The sequence below is a fragment of the Desmodus rotundus genome, chromosome 3 (assembly GCF_022682495.2).
Source record: "Desmodus rotundus isolate HL8 chromosome 3, HLdesRot8A.1, whole genome shotgun sequence".
Lineage (NCBI taxonomy): Eukaryota > Metazoa > Chordata > Mammalia > Chiroptera > Phyllostomidae > Desmodus > Desmodus rotundus.
The window spans coordinates 180669707-180687665 of record NC_071389.1 but is presented as its reverse complement, the minus strand read 5'-3'; the positions used below and the strand labels follow the sequence as shown (position 1 = coordinate 180687665).

Below are 17959 nucleotides of genomic sequence, written 5' to 3'. Positions count from 1 at the left end.
TAGATACTAGTCTTACCTTCTCTCACTGGGAACTGAATTATCTTGCTTGGCTGTGTTTTTTCCCTGCATAGAGAGATTGGACAGAAGTGTCCCTTGGAGCTGAGTCGGGACACTTCAGGGGCAAAGGGCTTTGCAGCCTTCTTGACAGAACTAGCAGAGCGTATCCCAGCCATCCTGATGTCCAGCATGTGCATTTTGTTAGATCATCTTGATGGAGAGGTAGGTGGGGATCTCAGGGTTTTCTGGGGGTTATAAATCCATTGTTGAGAGGCTCTTTTTTAACAAGAAGGAAGCTTTCACATGAAGTCAAGTTGTCTGGGCTTATCACTGTGGCAGTTCCTTCCTGTAGAGAAGTAGATGAAGTTTATTGAATAAAGAACCTATTTCTCTTTTTTTAAAGATATTTTATTTTATTTTATTTTTTTTAAAGAGAGAGGGGAAGGGAGGGAGAAAGAGAGGGAGAGAAACATCAATCAGTCACCTTTCTCGCGCCCCCAACTGGGGACCCAGCCTGCAACCCAGGTATGTGCCCCGACCAGGGATCAAACCAGCAACTTTTTGATTAGCAGACTGGTGCTCAATCCACTGAGCCAGAAAAGCCTATTTCAATGTCACATTGGTTTTATCCAGGTCTAGTAAGGGAGATGACAGTTCCACAGCTTAAGTCCAGTGAGAGTGACTCCACTGTGATTCTGAGTCCCACCTGTTCCTTAGGATGAAGCCTCTTTCTACCGTCTGACTCACCTTGCTTCCTCCATACAATAAGCTTTCTGAAATCAACCTGTGTCATCTCTCAGTTCTCTTTTATCCCTGAATGCCATATCCCAAACTGACGTGGGGCACTCCTAGGTAAATATTGAGGACAAAGACAATCCATTCATTCATATAATTCACTTTAACCTCTTGTGCAAGACCCCATTCTCTAGCTCTTGGTCTAGGAAAAACCCCAAACCCTCTTCACTGGATTCTGTAATGGACTTGCTGGCACTGTAGAACTGGTATCTGTTCCTCTGTGTTTCATTTTCTGTCAGTAAAATAGGGGAGTGGGAGGGAAGAAGGTGTTTATTAGTACGGATCAAAGGTGTTGAGACCTCAGGTAAAAGGTAGTAATTAATGTTCTTCAAATGTATATTGGTCGATAGGTATGATTTCACATTCAGCTACCACCATGATTACCTGCGTGAGCCTTAGGAGCAAAACTGTTTTGGGCTCTTGCTTATTTTGACTCTGCATTCCCCTCTGAGTAAACAAGGCCTCTCTGGGATTCAGCTTTTTTCAATGACCTCAGTAGTGAACACCTAGGCAGTTGACCAGGAAAAGTATAGCTAAGACAAAAACCTTAACTAAAGGCCTTGCCCCTTTGTGCCTGGACCTGTGTAAGAAGTTAGGAAAGGGACAGCTAGCGTTGAAGAGCAGAGGCTTATACCAACTTCATCTCTCTCTCAGAATTACATGATGCGCAATGCTGTGCTCGCAGCCATGGCAGAGATGGTACTGCAGGTTCTGAATGGTGATCAGCTGGAGGAAGCAGCCCGAGACACCAGAGACCAGTTCTTGGACACCCTGCAGGCCCATGGCCACGATGTCAACTCCTTTGTGCGAAGCCGTGTTTTGCAACTCTTCACCCGAATCGTCCAGCAGAAGGTGAACAGCGTTCTACATGATAGACGTTGGTACCATTCTAAGCACGGGCCGAAGAAAAGAGATATCCATTATCAAAAATATCAGTCCCAAAGAAGAGACGACCTGGAATTCAGGTTGTTACTACCAGTAATAACTGTCTTCATCTGCCAAAGGACAATGCCGTGTCCTAACCACTGCAGAGTACTCCTTAACTATTTTATGTCCCATAGAAAGGTTTCTTTGGAATGAATGGGTAGATCATTTAGAGTTTACTTCAAGATCATATTGAGCAGAAAGGATGATGTGGGATGTGAGCTGATTCTTCTCTTCTGTCCTACACAGGCTCTCCCCCTGACACGTTTCCAGGCAGTGGTGGCCTTAGCAGTGGGCCGTCTGGCGGACAAGTCGGTGCTGGTGTGTAAAAATGCTATCCAGCTGCTGGCCAGTTTTCTTGCTAACAATCCCTTTTCCTGCAAGGTAAGTACACTTGGGCCATCCAAAAAAAAAAAAAAAAGGATTAAATGGAAACAGGGATGGAATAATGTGACTTAGTGACCCTGATATTCATTTTACCTCGACAGCTTAGTGATGCTGACTTTGCTGAACTGCTGCAGAAGGAAACCCAGAAATTACAAGAGATGAGGGCTGAGAGGCAAACTGCAGCTGCTTGTGAGTAGTGACTGTGTAGGAATCCGCACCCCAGACAGTCATCTCCCTGCAGCAGAAACTCCAGGGAAAGAGTCTAAGCGAATTTTCTCGTGCAGCCACAATGCTGGACCCAGAGGAGGAGTGGGAAGCCATGCTGCCAGAGTTGAAGTCTACAGTGCAACAGCTACTAACACTTCCCCCAGAAGAAGAGATTCCTGAGGAAATTGCTACTACAGAGACCACCGAAGTGGTGAAAGGACGCATCCGTCAGTTGCTTGCCAAAGCTAATTACAAGTATGTGAAAGAATGAGGTATTATATGATGACTTAGGTTTAGAGTTTAACCTGTGAGAAATGACAGAGTATGCTGCCACCAGGTGACGCAAGGTGTTTTCACTGTAGTAACAGTCTGAACACCAGATTTATGCCGAAGACACAGTCCACAATTAAGCATGCTTTCCTACTTTTACAAAATTTTTTAAGATTTTATTTATTTTTATTTTTGTATTTTATTTAATCTTTATTGTACTTTTTTACATTACTTTTTAGTCCCCTTACACTCCCCCTCCCGCCAGCAATCACCACACTATTGCCCATGTCCATGACTCCTTTTATTTATTTTTAGAGAGAGAGGAAGAGAGGGAGACAAACATCAATGTGTGGTTTGCACACCCCCAACTGGGGACCTGGCCTGCAACCCAGGCATGTGCCCTGGCTGGGAATAGAACCAGAAACCTTTCAGTTTGTGGGATGATGCCCAACCCACTGAGCCACACCAGTCAGGGTTACAAATGTTTAAAGAAATTACTAAAACAACTAAATATAAATAGTATTATGTTAAAGATGACAAAAGTCCTCCTTTGAAGAAGAAAGCCCATTAGTATAATTCTAGTTGTATAATCTTAAGTAAATTGCTTAATTATTCTGGGCCTCAGTTTCATTATTTGTAAAATAAAAGGTTGATTAGGCCCTGGCCAGGTAGCTTGGTTGTTTTGAGCATTGTCCTGATACGCCAGGGTTGTGGGTTTGATCCTCAGTCAGCACACATACAGAATCAACCAATGAATGCATGAATAAGTGGAGCAACAAGATCAATGTCTGTCTGTCTGTCTGCCTGTCTCTCTCCCTCCTTCCCTCCCTCCTTTCCTCTCTCAATAAACAACAACAACAAAAATTTTAAGTTGATTAGATCATATGATTCATAATGGCTTTTAATTCTAAATTCTGTGAGCTAATAAATAGTATCAGTGCTACCTCAATCTTTAAATCAACCTAGTATGAATTCTGATCTTAGAGAAGGGGTTTCTCCCAGTGTTTTTGTGACTCAAAAACTTTGGAGAAGCTCTGCAGGAAAACCCCTTAGAGCTGCCATCAGGTACTCTTAAAACTCGGGCACAATTATTTATTTACTTCTTACCTAATTAGACTGTTTAGAAAAGTCTAAATATGAACAGAATGTGGCTGGTTTGCTCTCCCCTGTGTCTTTGCATTGTCTCTCTTTGCTTTGCTAAAGCACAAAGAGAGACTAAGTTTTCTATCTAATTGCTTCTCCTGCCAACAAGCATGCCAGTATTTTCTCCTATCAGTTAGGAAAGGGTTTCATCTCACATTAAAGATGTCACCTCATCCTTTAGAAATCCTCAGCAGTCGATGCTGAGTTAAGGTCTTAGTAACTGACATGTTTACCAAAACTTGTAAAAATAACTTTAACTAGTATTTTTAATTGATTTTGAGAGAGAGAGAAACACCGATTTGTTGTTCCACTTATTTATGCATTCATTGGGTGCTTCCTGTATGTGCCCTGACCAAGGATTGAACTCTCAAACTCGGTATATTGGAATGATGTTCTAACCAACTGAGTTACCCAGCCAGGCTTTAATTAAAGTTGGGGGCGGGGGCGGGGGGGTTAAGCAGAAATTTACTTTTTAAAAAATTAGACTCACATGGTACAGAATTTTAAATTTCAAAAAGGACATGCTGTGAAAAGTGCCTTCCGAACCTGTTCCCAGCCACTTAGTCACACAGGGAAGCAATGTTCATAGTTTATTAAGTGTCCTCCTAGAGATATCATGTAGACATATAGCCAAACATGTGTTCTTCTTTTCCCCTCTTTTTACACAAGTGGTAGAATTTTCTACCCACTGATCTACCATCTTGCTATTTTCACTCAACTATATATCTTAGGGTTTTTTGATATTTGTATATAAGTAGCTGCCTTAGTATTTTTTATGGCTACATAGGGTACCATTGTATGGCTGTACCATGAACTAATCAGTTATTCAAAGTTTATTTTTTCCAAACTTTCACTTGGCAAAGTTTTTAAACAAATGTTTAGAATAGGGTTGTGATTTTTTTTTTAATTTAAAAGCCTTATTTAAGCCCTGGCTGATACAGCTCAGTGGATTGAGCGCAGGCCTACAAACCAAGGGGTTGGCAGTTCGATTCCCAGTCAGGGCACATGCCTGGGTTGCAGGCCAGGTTCCCAGTGAGGGGATGCATGGGAGGCAACTACACATTGATGTTTCTCTCCCTCTGTTTCTCCCTCCCTTCCCTTCTCTCTAAAAATAAATTTAAAAAATATATATTTTTAAAAAGCCTTGAGTATTCTGAAAACTATAGTTAAGCCTTGTCACTTCAGAAGTAGGGAAAATGTCTGAGCTCCACCCCTTGGCAGGTGCTTCAGCATGAGAAGTGCACCTTTTCCTTGGGACTGGAGGTCTAGGTACTTAATGGGATTATTGGGCATCCTCCCCTAAGTCTACAGTGACACCCTGGTATGTCCGTTATAATTTTTTTTAAAGGCTGTGGTGACACTTCTCTGGGTGTTGAATTGGTGACAGGCTGATGTTCTTTCAGGCAAGCCATCATTCTCACTCGAGAAGCCCTGGGCCACTTCCAGCAGTCAGAACCCTTCAGTCAGATGGACCCAGAGGAGGTGGAGGAGACCAGGTTCCTGAATCTCTTAGGAACTATCTTCAAAGGTAATTCCTTGTCCTTCTTCAGTCAACAAACAAAACATTCCACCTAGTCTTTATGGACCATTGACTTTATGCCAGATCCTGGCCTGGCTAACAGAGCCTGGTACTAAAAGAGGCCAGAGGGGAGGAGGCAGTGCTTCTGTGCTGGAGTGGAAGCAGCCCACGGGCCTAAGACTGATAGTCACAGGGTGTGAAAGGGTATTTCCAAACCGCCGAGAACTTTAGGAATCTTTTTTGAGAAATGAACCAGGATATTTTAGAATAGGTTCTAAATTTATACCTTTTTTTGTGGAAAGAAATATCCAGGGATGTTATGAGTGTTGGATTTCCCCATCCTGAACACTCTCTAACCCCTAGGTCCAGGAGCTTCCACACAGGAGAAGGATCCCCAGGGGTCCGCAGAGAACGTGGGCCCAGGACAGACGGACTGCAGAGACAAGCCCAGTGTGTCACAGCCTGAGCAGTCCGGGGGAAAGGATGCACTGGTGAAGCAAGAGATGCTGGTGCAGTATCTACAGGATGCCTATAGCTTTTCGCTGAAGATCACAGAGGCCATCGGCATCATCAGCAAGATGATGTATGAAAACACAACCACAGGTGTGGTGTGCCACAGTCCCTTCCTGTAAGGACTGGGTCTTAGGGTTGGAAAACCAGTCTTGTCCATATTTTACTGATGTCTAGCTGCTCCTTTAAAAGGAAGGAATCCTTTTTTCTGCTTGCTTTGTATAGCCCTGTGGAGCTCACCTATTTCAATGTGTATAGTATTTCCTGGCAGGGCATTATAGGAGGCAACAGACTCAGGGAAAATGAGAAAGGCCCCCTCTGACATGTTGCTACATAAAGAAAGGTTCTGTCTTTGAGTTGGGAGGGGGCATCTTTGCCAAGCAGATGGGTGACATTGGTGTCTGTCCTCTCAGTGGTACAGGAGGTGATTGAATTCTTTGTGATGGCATTCCAATTTGGGGTACCTCAGGCCCTGCTCGGTGTACGCCGCATGCTGCCTCTCATCTGGTCTAAGGAACATGGTGTCAGGGAAGCTGTGCTTAATGCCTACCGCCAACTTTACCTCAACCCCAAAGGGGACTCTGCCAGGTATGTGGGGTACTTTTGCCTTTGCTAACTTGTCTGAGGTCAGCTTCTCATAGGACGTTTCCAGTCTCCTGAAGGAGTTGGGGGGGCATCCTTCTATAGGAGTTCTGAACCTGTAGGCAGTAGGTCTATAGGGAGCTCGCATGGAGCTGAACTTTCAGTAAAACCCACCCTAAGCAGTATCTGACGCTGTGGGGGATAGCCCTGATCACCCGTTTGCCAGCCTAACCGTACCAGTCCTTCGATGACCCCTGGCCTCTGCTCTCCCCACAGAACCAAGGCCCATGCTTTGATTCAGAATCTCTCCTTGCTGCTAGTGGATGCCTCAGTTGGGACCATTCAGTGCCTTCAGGAAATCGTAAGTGTCTTCACTTTCTCTTTTCTTTATTCATTCAACAAGTATTCATGATTACTCTGTGGTCAGCAATTTACTCAGCCTTGCAAAGAATAAAGTTATTTGTTTCCAAGTTTCCATCTTAAAAGAAACCAGCAGTCTAATTGGTAGCCAAAAAACCCAAAACACACATGGAACAATGCAACAAATAGATGATTAAGTGCCAGAATAAGGGGCCCAGGGAATGGTTATAGTAGCAATAGTAATATAGTAACACTGTATATGCCAGGCACTCTTCTTAGCACTTTCTTCATATTAATGTGTTTAATCTTCACAACAACCCTATGCAGTAGGTAATTCTATTATATACATTTTATAATGAGAAATCTGAGGCACAGAGAAGTTAAAGAAGTCAGCTAGTTACAGATAGTGGCAAAGTTTGAGATTCGAACTCATGCAGAAGAGCTCCAGAAAACACACTCTTAACTTGTACGTTATACTGGCAAGCACAGGGTGGGAAAGAGAGCAGTGTGAGGTGGAATGGGCAAGGAAAGCTTCCTGAAGGTGGGAGGACTTAAATTAGGTCTTGATGAGTAGGTTTTAGAGAATTCAAGAAAGTAGGGAAAGCATTTCAGACAGAACACCAAGAAAGAGCACAGCCTAGGTTACAGAATGAGGAAGATTCGTGTCTGGCTCAAAACTGTTACCTGGAAAAGATAGTAAACCTGGCAGTGTTCTCCCAGATCTAGTTGGAACTAAATTGTGATGGTCCCTGGATGACTTTCAGAAGTCTAGGACTTTAACTTTGTTATCCAGGGATGCCAGCATTTTAGGCAAATCTACCCTGAAGCATTTGGATTATGGAGACAAAGGTGGAGGTGGTACTGACCACGAGCTTCCACTGGCAGGAACACTACTGCCAGCCACATTCTTCTCCGGGCTGAGGAAGAGAAGAGCCTGGTGGTGGGGACTGACCATGAGATCCCATATTCTACCTTTTGGTCCAAGCCCCTATAGCAGAAAAAGGAGAGAGGTTTCTAATTGATGAGCCACCATGTGGCATGAGAAAGTAGGTGTCTGGGAAACCAATTCAGCAGTAGCGTACAAGTTTGTGGGAGCAGAGACTAGGGACAGGAAGGACCCTGGAGACTGCTCTAGGTGTGCTGTGACAAGGTGGGGCTGGACTCTGGGGGTGGGAGTGAAAGCTATATAATTTCACTTAATGGAAGACAAGTGTTAAAGGAAGAAGACGTAGGACTAAGTGACTGATTCATAAAAAGATAGGTAACAGTGAAATACTAAGCACATGTGACTAAGAGACTGTTGGTACCTACCATTGGCAAAGTGGCAAGGGAGGCCGATGCCTTCCATTTGAGAACTGTTAGGTTTGTGGTGACAGCAAGAAAACATACTAGAAAGCTCCAGAATGTTGTCAGAACTATAGAGCCACATGGAGCTCAGCAAGGTCAGTTTCGGTATGTCACCTTAATGAACGTACTTATGAAGGCATGAGAGTAGAACATCAGCAGAGATGGAAGTAGCTCCCCAAACCCTACTTTACATTTTAAGCTTCCTTCCTTTTCCATTCCTGAGTGTCACTGTTACCCACTTCAGATTCTCAATAGTCTGTTGAGAGAAGTGGGCCAAGGATCAGAGCAGTTGTTAACTCTTAGCCTCAGCCTGCTTTTTGTTTTTCTTCAGCTCTCCGAGTTTGTGCAGAAGGATGAATTGAAACCAGCAGTCACCCAGCTGCTTTGGGAGCGGGCAACTGAGAAGGTCCCCTGCTCCCCTCTGGAGCGCTGTTCCTCCATCATGCTTCTGGGAATGATGGCAGGGTGAGGCCCAAACCTAGGCGGGCAGTAGGATGAGAGAGGAAAGGAAGGTTCTGAGCAGGGTCCTTGTCCTTCAGTAATAGCAGTGAGAGCCCTGCGTTTGAGCGGGCTGCCTACATGGGAAATTCAGCATGGAAGTACCAGGCCCCCCGCCTAGAGAAAGAGTGGAATCAAGCTCCAGCCAGGGTGGCTCAGTTTGTTGGAGCATCATCCCACAGACCAAAAGTTTGCGGGTTTGGTCCCTGTGGGGGCATGTGTGAGAGGCAGTGAATCAATGTTTCTCTGTCACATTGATGTTTCTGTTTCTCTCCCTCCAGAAAAAAATCAATAAGCATGTCCTCGGGTAAGGGTAAAAATAAATAATGTAACCATTTTGGGGAAAAAAAAAAAAGACATAGTGGAAGCAAAAGAAAAAGAGGGATTCCAAGGGGCACCTGTGTCAGAGCCTGTCTGTAGTATTCCAAGGCTTTGGAAGCCCTGTGTTGGGTGTAGGTACCTACCGACCCCCATGGCGTTGTCCCCCACACAGAGTCCTGCCCGGGACGAGCTTTAACTCCATGGCTTCCTTCCCCTAGAGGAAAACCAGAAATTGTGGGAAGCAACTTAGACACACTGGTGAGCATAGGGCTGGATGAAACGTTTCCACAGGACTACAGGCTGGCCCAACAGGTGTGCCACGCCATTGCCAACCTCTCTGACCGGAGAAAGGTATGTGGGATGGTTACATTGAAACTAAGGAGAGTAGGGGTCCTTTTATCCACCCTCCACACACCCACATGCTGCCTTTCCTGTTCTCGACAGCCTTCTCTGGGCAAACGTCAGCCTCCCTTCCGGCTGCCTCAGGAACATAGGTTGTTTGAGCGACTGCAGGAGATGGTCACAAAAGGTGAGCTATAGCGAAGGGCCTTGGGCAGAACTGAGTCCTTTGTCTGTGGTGGGCAACTTCTCTCTTCTCCTATGCAGGCTTTGTGCACCCAGACCCACTCTGGATCCCCTTCAAAGAGGTGGCCGTGACCCTCATTTACCAACTGGCAGAGAGCCCCGAGGTGATCTGTGCCCAGATGTTGCAGGGATGTGCGAAGCAGGCCCTGGACAAGATAATGGAGAAGAGCAGCCCCCAGGGTGACCCAAGTACGTGGGTGAGAGGGTCGAGGGGCCCAGTGGGCAGCAACCAAGCCAGAAGCTACTGCCTCCACCACTTCCTGCAACATCCCCACCCCCCTCAGCCCACACTCACATTTTTGTCACTGAGGTTGGGCCAGTTACCACCGCCATTCCCCCAGCCCTGTCTCTGGCTTCTTCACTAGTTTGTGTAGTACATGAGCAAGGAGATTAGTGGAAACAGGACACAGGTCCTGTGAGACTCGCTTGTGTCTTTTCCTCCCTGCCTTTCCTCTCCCCTCCAGAGGAAACCCCGGTGCTCTCCACTTTCCTGTTGATGAACCTGCTGTCCCTGGCTGGGGACGTGGCTCTGCAGCAGCTAGTGCATTTGGAACAGGCCGTGAGTGGAGAGCTTTGTCGGCGCCGCGTTCTTCGGGAAGAACAGGAGAATAAAACTAAGGAGCCCAAGGAGAAGGTGAATGGGGTGCTGGGCACTTGGGTTCATGTCCCAAGCATGTCCCATAGTTGTTTCCGGTCATTCACATTTCCTTTCGGGGGATGTGTGCTTCTTCCCTACTGTTAAATGACGTGAAAACAACACTGCCTCCTTGCTGCTCCTGCTCTGGGAAAGATTAGCAAGAACAAAGATCTGTCCGTAATCACCCAAGAAGGAAAGTTTTAGGTAAATACAGAGCTTTTAGTTAAAGACCTCAGCATAAAATAGAGGCTCTGCCTGAGGCAGTGTTTGTTAGAACACTTACACACCCATCAGCTTTCGTGACTGGGCCTGCCACCTGACGGTACCTGGTGCTCGCTCCACCAGAGGCGGTGATGTCTTGCAGATATTACATAAGACACGGAGATTAACCGCTGTGGGATAAGGTTCGACCTTCTCTATGACCTTGAGCCATTGTTTGGCATGATCGATCTACCATATAGAGGAAATTATTTACTTCTATGAGGATGAGTTAAGAGATGTAGGACTATGCTTTGTAACGTACAAATATATGTGACCTAGTTCTTTTCCTCTCTAATTTAGCCGTCCTTCCTTTCTGCAGACACATTTGACAATTCTATGAATGGTTTTGCAGAATTCGCCTTTCCTCAGATCCATTCATTTAAAATGAAGAAGGATAGGCTGGAATCAGAACTGTTGTCTCTGATCACTCATGATCTCTGACTTCCTTCCCATTAGAACACCAGCACTGAGGCCACCATGGAGGAGGAGATGGGGCTGGTCGGGGCCACCGCTGATGACACAGAGGCAGAACTGATCCGCGGCATCTGTGAGATGGAACTGTTAGGTGGTAAGAAGAATTGCTCAGTGACCTGCTCCCCAACTGGGTAACCTGTCCCAAACCTAGAACTGTTCTTCCAACAGGTGAACAGATACTAGCTGCCTTTGTTCCCCTGCTGCTTAAAGTCTGCAACAACCCTGGCCTCTATAGCAACCCGGAGCTGTGTGCTGCTGCGTCGCTTACCCTTGGCAAGTTCTGCATGATCAGGTAGGCCCTGGGGTCGGTACCGCCTTCTCAAGGAGGATGGAGATGATGTGATTTCCCTAACGATCCTCTCCTTGCCCCCTAGTGCCACTTTCTGTGACTCCCAGCTTCGTCTTCTGTTCACCATGCTAGAGAAGTCCTCACTCCCCATCCTCCGGTCTAACATCATGATCGTTATCGGGGATCTGGCCATCCGCTTCCCCAACCTGGTGGACCCCTGGACGCCTCATCTCTATGCTCGGTAAGAGATCTTTCACAAAGCTTTAGCAGTTCCTGCCAGCTCAGGGAGGGTCTCGTTAAGTCACTATGAGAATTACTGAACCTGCATTTTCCCAGTCTTTAGGATTACCCTTCAACATCTGCTTAGTATTTGATCTGTACAGGCCCTGGCTAGGTGTGACCCCAAAGCTATTGCCAAACTGTCTAAAACTTTGGATAAAGCATGGCCTCAGTACTCAATCCCAGCTTCCAACTCTAGGCAGCTTTCTAACCACTTCTGGAACGGCATATAAGAAGGGGTGCTAGTTTTTGCCCAGGGCCTTTCCTGCTAGTGTCAGGGTACAGCCCATGGCCTTGATCCCATTGACTTGAGATTTTATTCCTAGCCTTCGGGACCCAGCTCAGCAAGTGCGAAAAACAGCAGGGCTAGTGATGACCCACCTGATCCTAAAGGACATGGTGAAGGTGAAGGGTCAGGTTAGCGAGATGGCTGTGCTGCTCATTGACCCTGTGCCTCAGATCGCTGCCCTGGCCAAGACCTTCTTCAATGAGCTTTCCCACAAGGTGAGAGCCAGACAGGCAGCTTAGGGTTTGCTGCCAAGGGAGCATGTGGGTCACCATGTGTCTTTAACATAATTCTGTCTTACAGGGCAATGCCATCTATAACCTCCTTCCAGACATCATCAGCCGCCTGTCAGACCCTGAGGGAGGGGTGGAGGAACAGCCTTTTCACGTCATCATGAAGTATGGTTCCCTGGGCCTTGGGGCATATTTTTCACCTGGCACAGGCTTAGCAGTCAAACAAACCTGTATAGTCATGCACTGCTTACCAAGGACACTGTCTGAGAGGTGCGTTGTCAGGAGATTTCATCACCGTGCGAACACCACAGAGCGCACTTACACAGACCTAGGTGGCTCGGCCTGCTGCACGCCTAGGCTGTGCGGGGCAGCCCATCGCTGCCCGGCCACCGGCCTGTACAGCACGTTGCCGAGCGGAACCACAGGAGTGTACATCAGGCACGAGAGAAAAGGGTGCAGTCGAGACATGTACACGCGAGAGGGTGAGGCTGCTGCCAGGGCAACACTGCACACTGTTGTACAGCAAACTTTTTTTTAGTAAATGCAAAGAGTACACTTTAAAATAATGGTAAAAATATAATACACTCGATACATAAACCAGTAAGTTTATTATCATTATCAAGTAATATGCACTGAACACAATTAATGGGCTGTACTGTATACGAGTGGCAGCACAGCGCGTTGGCTTATACCACCACCACCACCACCACCACCACCACCACCACCACACACACACACACACACACACACACACACACACACACACACACACACACACAAGTAATGTGTTGCGTTTAGACGTTAGGAACAGCTGTGACTTCACTGGGTGGCAGGAAGTTTTCAGCTCCATTATAATCATTTGGGACCCCCACCATACATGCAGTCCACCAAAATGTCTCAACTGTACTGAAATTCTAACTGCTGCTTTTTAAAGATTTTTTTAAATTTATTTTTAGAGAGAAGGGAAGGAGGGAGAAAGAGAGGGAGAGAAACGCTGATATGTGAGAGATACATTGATCTGTTGCCTCTCGCGTGCCCCCTACTGGAGACCTGGCCCGCAACCCAGACAGGTGCCCTGACTGGGAATAGAAATAGCCGCCTTTTGGCTCTGCTACTTTTTACCTGTATGGCCTTCGGCAATAACTAAACCTCTCTCTGCCTTTTTCTCCTCTATGAAATGAAGCAAGCCCTGGCTGGTGTGGCTCAGTGGATTGAGTGCCAGCCTGCAAACCAAAAGGTCACCGGTTTGATTCCCAGTCAGGGCACATGCCTGGGTTGCAGGCTGGGTCCCCAACTGGGGGGTTATGAGAGGCAACTGATCAATGTATCTCACACATCGGTGTTTCTCTCCCTTTCTCCATGCCTTCTCTTCTCTCTAAAAATAAAATCTTTTTGAAAATTTAAAAATAAAAATAGAATAAAATGAGGCCAATAATGTGTACCCCTTAGTTCTTGAGAAGATTCAATGTGGTAAAAGTTCCTGACATGGTGGTAGACACATAGTAGTATTCACTAGATGGCAGCTGTTTTTGTTACAAATTCCCATTCACAGTGAAAATTCCTCAGGAGAGTGGGTGGGCTCTTCTCTGGGGTATGGGAGACATAGAGGAATAGTTAGGCAGGCATGGGCCATGGCAGAGAAGATTCTTCTACTAAGTCAAGAGGTTGACAGAAGGCCAGTGCCAGCGGAGGGTCAGGGGCTGGTGGTAGTGGGTTTGGAGCTGCCCTGGGCCATGGCATGTCAGCATCCCACCTTCCTGCAGGCAGCTGCTCTCCTACATCACCAAGGACAAGCAGACTGAGAGCCTGGTGGAAAAGCTGTGTCAGCGGTTCCGCACAGCCCGGTATGCTGCCTTCCTTGAGGGTTTTTTGTGCTGAGAGGAGCCTGCAGGGGAAAGAGCATCCTGTGACTGGGGGAGACTAAGGGAAGGCAGGCCTCGACTTCTGTCTCTTGCTGCTCCTCACAAAGTCTTCCCGGTCCACAGAACCGAGCGGCAGTACCGGGACCTGGCCTACTGTATGTCACAGCTGCCCCTGACAGAGCGAGGCCTCCGCAAGATGCTGGACAATTTTGAATGCTTTGGAGATAAATTGTCAGATGAGTCCATCTTCGATGCTTTTTTGTTAGTTGTGGGCAAGCTGCGGCGGGGAGCCAAGCCCGAGGGCAAGGTGAGCAGCTCCCGCTGGGTTCTACACCGCTTCGCACAGTCTGCAGTGTTCTGAGGCTCCGCACCCGCATTCCTGCCTTACTTCTGTCTGCTGTTCCTGTTTCCTTCTGTCTTGTTTTTTTTAATAGACTTTATTTTTTAGGGCAGTTTCAGGTTCAAAGCAAAACTAAGTGGAAAGTATAGAGTTGGCCCCCTCTGCCCCCTCCCGCAGCACAGCCTCCCCCATTATCAGCATCCCCACCGAGGTGACACATTGTTACCATTGATGAACCTCCATGGGCACATCACTGTCACCCAAGTCCATAGTTTACATGAGGGTTCACTCGCTGCTGTACATTCTATGATTTTGGACAAATGTGTGATGACCTGTGTCCACCATTATAGTACCATAGGGAGTAGTTTCACTGCCCAGAATTATCTGTGCTCCCCGTTCACCCCTTTTCCCCCAAACCCTGGCAGCGGCCACTGATCATTTTACTGTTTCCACAGTTGTGCCTTTCCCTGAGTGTCATGTAGTTGGAGTCGCAGGGATGTACCCGCTCAGATCAGCTTCTTGTACTCAGCGATGTGCGTTTAACTTTCTCCATGTCTCTTCACAGCCTGTTTTCTTTTTAATCGTAGAAATAACCGTATTTCCCAGGCTCGTCTTCATCTCTCTTTTTCCCCCAGGCTCTAATAGATGAATTTGAGCAGAAGCTTCGGGCCTGTCGCACAAGAGGGTTGGATGCAATAGAGGAACTTGAGCTTGGCCAAGGGGATAGCCTGAAAACGCCATCAGCCAGGAAACAGTCCTCTGGTATGTGAGGCAGCCCCATGGGTGGACAGACCAGACCACCCTCCTCTCGGATACAGGGTTTTTTTTTTTTTTCTTTGGGACTCACGTCCTCTGCCTTTTCTAGTCTCTAGGCACCAGCATGTGGGTTCTGTAGCTTCAGACAGTGACTTTGTCACACCGGAGCCCCGCCGCACTGCCCGTCGGCATCCAAACACCCAGCAGCTGGTTAAGAAAAAGAAACCCCAAATTGTCTTCTCTAGTGATGAGTCCAGTGAGGAAGGTATGGCCGGCCCAGAAGGAATGCAGCCGGGGGCGGGGGGGGGGGTGGGGGGAGGCGGGGGGGGGGAGGCTGGGGGGGCTGGTTTTGATGGGACCCTGCTGTGTAGATTCTCTCCACCGACTCCCCCCACCGCAGTCATCTTCCTCCCTATACAGTTTGGGCTTTATTTCTGCAGTGTGGTCTGGACCTGTCCTATTTGTTCTCTGAGATCTATTGTTCACCACCTTTGTGACTCAGCTTTTTCTCACTCCTCCAATTCTTTACAGAGCTTTCAGCAGAGATGACGGAAGATGAGACACCGAAGAAAATCACTCCCATCCGCCGAGCATCTACTCGCAGGCACAGGTCCTAGGAGCTCAGTTTGCCTGTTCCCATCCCTGCTGTGCAGGGCATCTTGTGGGGTGACCTTGAATTCCACTCCCCTTGTAAAATACTTGTTTGCCAGTCTCCTTGGATTTTTAATACACAAATCATCTGTATAATGGAAGACATTTCTTTTAAACCACCCAACTGAACTGAATTGAGCTTTTACTAGAATGCTTGCCACTCCTCTTTTTTTATTGTTGACACTATCCCAGATGTCCCCATTTTCTCCTTGTTTTCTAATGAGTAAATGTTTTATCTACTTTTAGACATTTTACCTAAGCTTGTCTTTGTTCCATCTTCCACGTTAGCCCAGATGCAGGTGGCAGCTAGTGTTATTCATCCAGGGGATGAGCGCAGGAGTACTGGGCCCGCCTCAGGATCTGATAACTGTGTGCTCCTCAGTGCTACGTGCTCCTCAGCCTCCCCCTGCCCCATCCCGCACGTGACAGGATTGCTCCACTATGGAGAATTATGCAGTGTCCAGTCTCCAGATCTGTGTTTCTCAACCTGCGGGCAATTTTGCCCTCTAGTGGGCACCTGGCAACGTGTGGAGACCTTTTTTGTTGTCACAACCTAGATGGGGAGGGATGCTGCCAGCACCTAGTGGGCAGAGGCAGGGAGGTTGCTAAATAATCTACAATGTACAGGACCGACCTCACAACTTTATTATGCGATGCCAAACTCCAAGTAGTATGAGCTTGAAAAACCCCCACTCTAGACCAAAGGCTGGTTTCCACTCTGTCCTAGCTCCACCCTACTTGTGCTTCTGATCCCCACTGGCTCTAGACAGTGTCTCTGGAAACAGTGTCTGTCTACCAGGGTCTCTTCACCATGCTATGGGGGTTGTAGGAAGTCCAGCCCCTCAGGTGCAGGGACTGCTAGTGTGCAGCCACCTGAAGCCCATCACCCCTTCCACCTCTCCCAGTCTTCTCTGCTGAGTCACCTGGAACAGGAGGCAAGAGCCTGCTGTCCTGACAACAGCAGACTGCGTCAGTGGGAGCTAAGGTTTTTTGGGGGGGTTCTGTTTTGACTGAGAGGACAGCAATGAAAAACAGTAAGCATGAGGAAAGAGGCAGCCCGTACCTCGGACACATGCTCTGGGTAGTGCAGGAGCTTGGAGGGGCTACTGCCCTGGTCAGGGAAAGGGTTAATGGGCCAGCAGCAGCTGCATCTCCCCTCCACTTCCCCAGCCCACTCTGCAGGGTGGGGGCCTCCCACCTCCTTCTGACCCTGCTCTTGCTGTTCATGAAAAGTCGGCACCAACAAGGGAGGGCAATCCCAGAAAGGGAAGGGACTGAGGCTGGAGTCGGGGTGCAGAACAGCGTGCTCTCTGCCTTTTAAGCAAAGGTTACCACCAGCTAAACTTAGCCACAGGCTTTTCAGCTAGAAAAGGGGGCTGGTGTCAGGTTATGCTGGGCCAGCAAAGAGGCCCCAGATCCCCGTCCCAGCGCACCTGCTGATAGGCAATGTCCATTTCACTCCACCCCGCTCTAAACCCCTCTTTCTTCTAAGTGCCCAGAACCGGCCCTCCCTCCATCCTCAGCTCCCAGACCTGGCACAGCCAGGGCTCCCTCTCTCTACCTCACATGTGGGAAGGGGCTGAGGGCCTGTTCCCCCCAGGTGCCCAAGACCTCCCAATCTTTTCCCTCTTCTGGACTCCTACCCTGCCCCCAACATCTCCTGAGCACAGTCAGTAAAGGCGAGTCCCTGGCTCCCAGGGGGCCAGCACGACCCCGGATGGGGAGGGACTTCCGCCCTCACGTCCCGCTCTCTGCCCTGGGCTGGAGGGGATGTAAGGGGCATTGTCTCCCAGCCAGGGTGGCGCTGCCCTCAGGTTTCCCAGGAGAGACTTCGTGGGAGGCTCCCAGCAGTGATCCCACCCTCCCTCTGGGCCCCGGGCCAGGCCTGGGGGAGAGCTGTCGGGGTATACAGGGCCCGGCCTGTCTGCCCCAGTGATCGGGTCTCCCCGTGTCCCAAGCTGCAGAACAGCGTCACTGACCTTCAGAGCAGACACCTCCGCCTTAACCTCCTTTCTTTCCAGGCCCCACTTCTCAGTGCCCAGCACAGGCCCCCTGCCCAGAGAGGCCAGGAGCCAGGAGAGGCGGCGGAGGAAGGGGGGCTGAGAAGGGCCCCGCCGGAGGCGCACTGGCCCCTCCCCGGGCCTTTTCCACCGCTCTTCCTGTGTCATTACCAAAGAGCCTCGAGAAGTTCCTCAGCCTTCCTGCCTCTCAGCTTGTGAAAGAAAAAGGGAAGGGGTGGCTGCGGGTGGCCGCGAGTAGCCGTCCGCCGCCCCGGGCTCCAGCTCCAATTCTGCATCCCACCTGCTCCCAGTCCTCCCGAGTCAACCGTGCTGCGAAGCTAATGCTCCTAGCTCTCGCATGTCCTCGATTCTCACAAGGGCTCCCCGTCCCTGAGCCCACCGTCTGCGGCAAGCCTACAGGCACGTCCCCCGCACCAACCTGGTCA

The 17959-nt window shown here is 48.4% G+C and overlaps 1 protein-coding gene and 1 long non-coding RNA gene across 9 annotated transcripts in view; one reads left to right on the top strand and one right to left on the bottom strand.

Annotated features, from left to right (window-relative positions):
• The window catches only part of NCAPD2 (non-SMC condensin I complex subunit D2), a 27757-nt gene extending 11990 nt beyond the window's left edge, over nt 1-15767 (top strand). For 7 of the 8 annotated variants that reach the window (XM_071221080.1, XM_053921888.1, XM_045186848.3 and 4 more), the window contains 24 exons: nt 72-219; nt 1447-1644; nt 1966-2100; nt 2205-2292; nt 2388-2565; nt 5127-5251; nt 5606-5845; nt 6166-6340; nt 6611-6695; nt 8373-8506; nt 9079-9211; nt 9305-9389; nt 9467-9634; nt 9910-10079; nt 10800-10911; nt 10986-11109; nt 11192-11347; nt 11712-11889; nt 11975-12069; nt 13668-13748; nt 13890-14073; nt 14742-14868; nt 14972-15127; nt 15394-15767. In XM_071221080.1, the coding sequence (XP_071077181.1) occupies nt 72-219; nt 1447-1644; nt 1966-2100; nt 2205-2292; nt 2388-2565; nt 5127-5251; nt 5606-5845; nt 6166-6340; nt 6611-6695; nt 8373-8506; nt 9079-9211; nt 9305-9389; nt 9467-9634; nt 9910-10079; nt 10800-10911; nt 10986-11109; nt 11192-11347; nt 11712-11889; nt 11975-12069; nt 13668-13748; nt 13890-14073; nt 14742-14868; nt 14972-15127; nt 15394-15479 (3361 nt within the window). In that variant the 3' untranslated portion in view covers nt 15480-15767. The remainder of the gene's footprint in view (nt 1-71; nt 220-1446; nt 1645-1965; nt 2101-2204; nt 2293-2387; nt 2566-5126; nt 5252-5605; nt 5846-6165; nt 6341-6610; nt 6696-8372; nt 8507-9078; nt 9212-9304; nt 9390-9466; nt 9635-9909; nt 10080-10799; nt 10912-10985; nt 11110-11191; nt 11348-11711; nt 11890-11974; nt 12070-13667; nt 13749-13889; nt 14074-14741; nt 14869-14971; nt 15128-15393) is intronic. The other variant, XM_053921889.1, reaches the window with a different exon arrangement.
• LOC112321703 (uncharacterized) lies at nt 1545-17959 on the bottom strand. The gene is made up of 3 exons (XR_002976562.4): nt 17493-17959; nt 9004-9074; nt 1545-1681 (listed from the first exon to the last, which is right to left on the bottom strand). It is a non-coding gene; the product is annotated as an uncharacterized lncRNA (long non-coding RNA).